This window comes from Eschscholzia californica, unplaced genomic scaffold, assembly GCF_041429995.1.
Source record: "Eschscholzia californica isolate CP2 unplaced genomic scaffold, dmEscCali1.0.p SCAF_6, whole genome shotgun sequence".
NCBI lineage: Eukaryota > Viridiplantae > Streptophyta > Magnoliopsida > Ranunculales > Papaveraceae > Eschscholzia > Eschscholzia californica.
The window spans coordinates 10,167,021-10,174,595 of record NW_028238483.1 but is presented as its reverse complement, the minus strand read 5'-3'; the positions used below and the strand labels follow the sequence as shown (position 1 = coordinate 10,174,595).

The 7,575-nt window shown below is 44.4% G+C and overlaps 1 protein-coding gene across 1 annotated transcript; it reads right to left on the bottom strand.

Moving 5' to 3' along the window:
• Nucleotides 1–1,980: 1,980 nt before the first annotated feature.
• LOC147531654 (uncharacterized) lies at nucleotides 1,981–4,051 on the bottom strand. Its single transcript, XM_086647579.1, has 3 exons — nucleotides 2,993–4,051; nucleotides 2,573–2,916; nucleotides 1,981–2,498 (listed from the first exon to the last, which is right to left on the bottom strand). Exons 1-3 carry the CDS (start codon nucleotides 3,249–3,251, stop codon nucleotides 2,169–2,171), a joined length of 933 nt encoding a protein of 310 aa, XP_086503705.1. The 5' UTR covers nucleotides 3,252–4,051; the 3' UTR covers nucleotides 1,981–2,168.
• Nucleotides 4,052–7,575: the final 3,524 nt, after the last annotated feature.

Below are 7,575 nucleotides of genomic sequence, written 5' to 3'. Positions count from 1 at the left end.
ATGATTCCCTTGATTCGGTACTTGGAAAATGAAGAACTACCTGAGGAGAAAGTGGAAGCAAAAAGAATTCATGCTAAAGCAGCCAGATACACCATCTTAGATGGACAACTACTCAAAAGATCATATTCAGGACCATATCTGAAGTGCATTACCCCACAAGAAGCCAGGTACGTTCTCACTGAATTACATGCAGGTGAATGTGGGAACCATTCAGGAGGGCGCAGACTAACAACTAGAGCACTCACTGCCGGGTACTATTGGCCCACTATGAGGACAGATTGTATTGACTTCGTAAAGAAGTGTGATAGTTGTCAACGCTTTGCACCCACATCTCATCTCCCACCAGAACGTCTCAACTCAATACTATCTCCTTGGCCATTTATGAAATGGGGAATGGATATAGTAGGAAAACTTCCTACAGCACCGGGACAAAGAGTATACATGTTGGCTGTAACCGAGTACTTCACCAAGTGGATTGAGGCAGAAGCATTTCACCAAGTCCGAGACAAGGAGGTAAAAAGTTTTATTTGGAAGAATGTTATTTGCAGGTTTGGAGTTCCAAAGGAAATTGTGATCGACAACGGCTCACAATTCATCAGCTTCGACTTCCAAGATTTCTGTAAAGAATGGGAGATCAAATTGAACTTCTCAACTCCAAGATAGCCCCAAGCAAATGGACAAGCTGAATCTTCCAACAAAACAATCATGAACACAATAAAGAAACGATTGAAGAAAGCCAAAGGCGCCTGGGCAGATGAACTACCAGGAGTCTTATGGGCGTACAAAACCACTGTTCGAACTCCAACAGGAGACACTCCTTTCTCACTCGCTTATGGCTCAGAAGCCGTCATACCCGCAGAAGCAGGACTTCCTTCTACCCGTTACCAATGAACGGAAGAAGAAAGTTACTGGCAACAACTCAATCACAATCTCGACACGCTCGATGAAATTCGTGATATGGCAGCCATTAGAAATGCAGCTTACCAACAAAAGTAGCACGTCACTACAACAAAAACATACGAACTCGAACCTTCAAGGTAGGAGATTGGGTACTTCGAAAAGTGTTTCAGAACACTAAAGAAAGTGGCGCTGGAAAACTTGCCCCCACTTGGGAAGGCCCATATCAGATCACCAAAGTGGTAGGACAAGGCGCGTACAAAATTCAAGCACAAGATGGACGTGACATAAACAACAGTTGGAATGCCATCCACCTTAAGCTTCCCTCAACAGAAAGTATGCAGGTAGAAAACACCTTAAACAAGTAGACGTTTCACACTTTCAGGAGCATGTCGATAACAACTGGGAAGAAAATGAAGGCACCTCGTGCATGAACGATAACACAACCTAAGTCCAGCACAAAGTTCAGTACTTCACTTAGGCTGGGGGGCATACTCTAGAGATACTTTCACGAAAAGGACATGCAACGAAAAAGCAAGCACAAACAAAGTTACAACAGAGTGCACGCAAAATTATAAGAAGAAGCAGTAGATGAAGAAGCAATAAAACACATGAAGAAATAACAGAAACCATGTGAAACTTGGACAACCCGTTTGTCTCTCTCTCTCTTCCCGCATTCGCAAGTATCGACAAGACGGCAATCCGATCGCCACTTCTCAACTTATACTCGGCAACCCGATTGCTCACCTGTTTTTCATGTACTCGGCAACCCGATTGCCTACTCATTTTTACATGTACTCGGTAACCCGATTGCCACCCTTCCTGTAAAAGAGTTACATACGACAACCCGATTGTCTTGTACTCGTACTAATGTACGAAAACTACACACGTATCAATAAAGGATTTCCCGAGGTATTAATTCACTTATGTGTGCACGCCAAAAGTCTAAGTCTCTTACTTCTACTTGTCTTTTTGCATGCACAAATTCGGCATGATCCACTACAAAACATAAGTCAACCCGACTTATAAAAGGCAACCCGTTTGCTCATACAAAGAACGTTCACAACTTGTATCCACAATATAAGCGTAAACGAAAATACTTCATTCAAAACATAACAAGTGAGAATCAACGTCTCACCAAGTTCAAGTCACCAATACTTAAACAAAGAATGTGGTGAGAAATTCCCCCATTCATGGAGTCTATCAACTAGTGCAGAACAAGAGAAAAACAAGCAAAGAAAGAAATGGAGTCCCTGACTCAAAGAGCTCTCCTAGTCGGAGCAAGAATCCACGCCATAGTCAATGTCCTTTAAGTCCTCATAACGCGCAATCTCTCTTTCGAGGTCCCATCCTCTATGCTCGTTCGCGACGTACTCCTTCATCAGCTCCCCTCGAGCTACCGCCACGGTACTGGCAGCCATCTCGTTAAGCACACCCACACACTTCTTGTGGGAGATCTTCAACTTGGAGTACTTGGCCTCCAACTCCTCATAACGCTCCTGCATCGCCTTCTCTGATTCCACAAGACGGCTGCTCTCCGCTTCGATCTGTTTGTTCAAAGTGTCAATATGCTCCTGGGCATAGTTTGCACTCATCATCGCCTACAACAAAAGGAAAATGTATCAGCACCATATAAGTAACACAACAATGCACAAGAAGGACAACGAGTGCAAACCTGGTAGCCGCTAAGTGCCAACTGCTCCAAAGCCTTCTGAACACCTATCTTCCAGAGATAGGCCTTGTCTTTCTTGGAAGACAAAGAACGGGATACACGTCCTATGGAAGAGGGATCCTCGAACACCGACACCGAAGAGGAAAACTCCATCTGCATTGCCTCAGAGTCCCCCTCTTGCAGGTGAACTCTCGAAGAGGATGGTCCAGCACCGCCAATGGGAGAGAGAACGTGTGGACGCTCAGGGGACGACTCGATCCTTGGTTTCTTCGTTGGAATCTTCTTCTTAGTCGCCACCTCTTCGGCCGACGGTATCTTGAAAGTCTTTTTTGGAGCTATGTTCCCACCTGCCCAGAGCAAGTGAAAAATAAACAGACGAAGAAAAATGGTACATACAAAGAAAGCCCAGGGTAGGACACATACTCTGTGCTTGGTTGGGAGTTGCAGGTTCGGCGTCTCCAAAGATCAACGTTTTCCAACTCCTGCTCAATGTAGGCTTCGCCAAGAAAGCCTTAAACTTGGTCAGCTGTTCTTCACGAGAAAACCCGTGCAAATTTCCGTCTGCTATCCCTACAATATACAAAGCGAAGATCAGATACGTGCAACGAAACTTGTGAACACAAAAACGTGTGAAGTCAAAGCCTGACAAAACAAAACATGTGGAAACAACGCTCACGAGCATCTCTCCACTTGAACTGGACCTTCCCGCACTCGAGCGAATCAAACACTACATCCCTCTTAACGAAAAAGAACCGACGTTGCCAATTCCTTTCAGAACGCGACAAACCAACTATAATATTCGACATCTTTGGACGAACTTTGAGCTGGTACTGCCTCTTCCCGTGATCGTTTCCCTTCATAAAATGGTGAGCGACTACGTCCTGTGCAGTTACGGGTTTCCCTAACGTCTCCCCAAGCTTCTCCAAAGCCATCAATAACCTCCACGCGTTCGGCATAAGTTGAGTGGGAGCTATTCGAAACCTAACCAAGACATCCCTCACCAGACAAGATATGGGAAACCGGATACCCGCTTCCAAAAAGTTCTCATAAAGGGCATAATACCCAGGTTGAGACGACTCGCCTATGGTTTCACCAGGTTTAGGCGCTCTCATCACAAGAGCCGCCGGAAGATCATACTTCACCCTAAGGTTTTCCACGCACTCCTCGGTCAGAATGGAAAGTTGTTGTTCCACCTCAACTTCGTCGTCAGAAGAGGAATCAACATGAGGTTGTTCACCTAGGTGTGGAATGACCTCAACATTACTTTGTGCTCAATTATACGGGAAAGTTCTTGCCATCCTACGTATCAGAGGGAAAACATTCTCAGGAATACCTCACACGAATGCTAAAACATGTTAACCGAGGAACACGTGCAAAATTGAAGCGTGTACAAAATAAAGACGTCGACAAAGCAAAAATGCATGTAGTCAAGCCACACCGGCTTAAGGTATTTCCTATACTACTTAAAGGTTGGATAAATTTTTCTCACTTGTGAACAGGTACACGCCAGAAATTGTACGCGCATCCTCCTCACAAGTACGTGTACACATTTCCACATTACAAGTTTACATGTACAACTACGCGTACTAAGGGTTTACGTGTACAACTACTACAAGTTTGCGCGTACAACTATGCGTACTAAAAGTTTATATGTACAACTACGCGTACTACAAGTTTACGTGTACAACTACGCGTACTAAGATTTTTTCGTTCACATATCCATCTGTTGCAAGATTACGCGTACTCTTACGCATATTATGAAGCCCGCGAATCTACATATGCTCAACTACTACAAGTTCGCAGGAACATTTACAACTAAGGTAAGTTGAACAAAAAAGGTCGCGTACGTGTCGACATTCACAAGAATTAGTATGAACAAACATGCTAAGTGGCAAGGCAAACGCGAGATAACAAGTTCTATATACAAGAAAGGATCAAAAGATCGAAATGTCAGAGATTGAAGAATGAACCTACTTGAAGTATTTTTTTTTATGAGGATCACGAAGAACGCCAAGAACACTTCCAGAGCTCCAGAAGTTTCCCAACTCACTCAAACAACAATGAGTCCAAGGACCCCAATACCCCTTTTTATAGGACTCACAACCCCTAATCAAAGGGCCACGTCGACCCACAGGTCACCTCGCCACATGGCGAAATCCTGTCGGATCCAAGGTAAGACACGCTACATGGGCGTCCACATGTCACCACTCCATCAAGTCACCGAATTTAGAGAATTCTCTACGCCAAGGAATAACAGAAGAGACACCCTGCGTGCTCTAACATTACAAGTTCTACGCCATAGCAGAAAACAATCTCCCATGCATTCGGACGCGATCGGCTCAGATGCCACTCGGCGCAGATGACGCCACGCCATGAGACAACGAGGTTCGGCCCCGTGCCACCGACAAAGTGAAGTCCTCCACGCTGCCAGACAGCGTGGACGTATCCTCCACGCGGCCATGTAGCGTGGAGACGTCCCCCACGCTGTCCGGCAGCGTGGAGATGGCCCCCCAAGTTGTCCAGCAGCGCGAAAATACCCTCCACACTGCCCAACAGTATGGAGAAGTCTTCGACCCCAGTTCGTCGCACAGAGGACCCACACCGCGTTCGCTAACTACAGGCAAAGTTCCTGAACTGACCCGCACAAAGCAGTGCCATATTGTTATCTGAATCTGCCAATTTTGGTTGGGTTTGGACGGTTTGGACGTAACCTCCTCAAGGAATTGAGAAAATATCAACTAGTTGTTATTTTCAGCAATTTCCTTAATCTTATTCTAAAGGGTCTTTTAGGAAACCAAATTAGAGGTGGACTCTTATTAGGGTTCTATAAAAAGACTCTTAGGGCAAATAATAAGGTGTGGAATTTCTCTTATACCCTAGGTGTGCTATTAAATATGATTTGCAGAAAGCTTATGACACTATTGAATGGGATTCCCTTCTAGTGATTATGAGGAAGTTTGGGTTTCCAGCTAGGTTTGTGCAATGGGTTCAGACTTGTATTTCTACCCCTAGGTATTCTGTGATGGTTAATGGAAGCTCTTATGGCTACTTTAAGGGGGGAAGGGGGATTAGGCAAGGTTGTCCAATGTCCCCTTACTTATTTGTGTTAGTTATGGAGGTTTTTAATGTGCTTCTGGTTAGAATGGTTGGTAATGGGAGGTTGCAGCTTCATCCTAAATGTAAGGACCCTTTGCTAACATATTTGAGCTTTGTTGATGATCTTCTAGTGTTTATGAAGGGTGATGTTGGCTCAGTTAAGGCTTTAGCTGAAGTTCTTGACTCTTTTTTCTCTTGTACTGGTTTGAGGGTTAGTAAGGCTAAAAGCTCTATTTTTGCTGCTGGGGTTAGTGATGATATCTTGTCTGCTATTCAGGAGAGTCTTAGTTTCACTTGTGCCTCTTTGCCTGTCAGATATTTGGGAGTTCCTCTTATTTCCTCCAAGTTGAGTTACTTGGATTGTCAGCCTTTGTTGGATAGGGTGATGAGCAAAATTAAGTCATGGGAGATGAGGTTCTTGTCTTATGCTGGTAGGTTGATTTTGGTCAGGTCAGTTCTTAATGGCATGGTGATGTTCTGGTTTAGTGTATTTGTGCTCCCTAAAAGAGTGATTCATGAGTTAGATAGATTGTTCATGAGGTTTCTCTGGGATGGGCCTGATATGCTGGCTAAAGGTGCTTCTGTTAGTTGGCAGATGGTGTGCCACCCTTTTAAAGAGGGTGGCTTGAATCTTAGAAACCTAGTTGTGCTCAATGATGCTTGCTCCTTGAGACATATTTGGGATTTATTTAGTGATAAACCCACTCTTTTGGGTATCTTGGGTGAAATCTCATCTTATCAAGGGTAAATGTTTCTGGCTTTTGAAGGTTCCTAATGAAGACTCATGGAGTTGGCGCAGGATTCTTCAAAACAGATATCATGGTCTTCAATTTTGGTTTGCCCTTGTTGGGAATTGGCAATGTCTTAGTTTTCGGAAGGACCCTTGGCACCCTTTGGGTGTTTTGGCTTCTCACTTTCCCCCTCAACTTACTTATGATAGTGCTTTGCACATTGAAGCCCCTATTAGTAATTGCCTGGAAGGGCAATGGGTCATTCCTTCTCCTCAACTTACTTATCTGGGTTCTCTGGGGGAGGGTCTGGCTCTAGTGAGCTGTAATACTGAGTTTGAGGATAAGAGAATTTGGTTAGCTAATGATAGGGGGGTCTTTACCTTGAAGAGCACTTATGAGGCCATGAGAGAGTCTCTGCCCCAGGTTGCTTGGAGTTCTCTGGTCTGGTTTAGCCATAATATTCCTAGGCACAGCTTCATCACCTGGGTGGTGTTACATAGAGCCATTAAGACTAAGTTGAAATTGTATAAGTGGGGAATGAATGTTCAGGTTACTTGTTCTTTGTGTCATGAGGGTGAGGAGGATGATTTCCATCTTTTCTTCAAATGTAAGTTTTCTAAGTCCATTTGGAAAGAACTCTTGTTGCTGTTGGCTCTAAGGCAAGCTCCTTGCCACTCTTGGGATGATATGATTGATTGGAGCTGCAGGCTTCTTCATGGGACTGATAAGGTTGGTATTCTAGGTAAGCTTGTGTTTAATGCTTTTATTTACCATGTGTGGTGTGAAAGGAATAGAAGAGTGTTTACTGGGATGAGAGAGAATCAAGAAAGTGTGCTTCATAAGATCAAGGAGGAGGTGAGAATGAAAATGATTGGTCTTTCTTGTAAGACCAAGAGTACTCCCAGGCTTTCTATCATTGAGAGGAACTGGAATCTGCAGCTGGTGGTGGCTCCCCCCATTGTCATACCTTGTGTTTGGATTGGTCCTGTTCCTGGTTTTATTCTTATCAATTCTGATGGTGCTTTTACTGAAACACATGCTGGTTTTGGTTGTGTTCTGAGAGATCACTGTGGCTCTGTTATTGTGGCAGCTCGGGGGGGGGGGGGGGGTGTTCTAAACCCATTAGTGTTGTTCACCATGAACTTCAGGCTATTGAGGCTGGTCTTGGTTTGGCCTCTG

Coding starts and splice junctions, on each gene's coding strand:
- LOC147531654 (XM_086647579.1), bottom strand. CDS start 3,251: ATGCTCGTGAGCGTTGTTTCCACATGTTTTGTTTTGTCAGGCTTTGAC. Junction 2,917..2,992: donor AACTCCCAACCAAGCACAGA/GTATGTGTCCTA, acceptor TGCTCTGGGCAG/GTGGGAACATAGCTCCAAAA. Junction 2,499..2,572: donor TGGCACTTAGCGGCTACCAG/GTTTGCACTCGT, acceptor CTTTTGTTGTAG/GCGATGATGAGTGCAAACTA.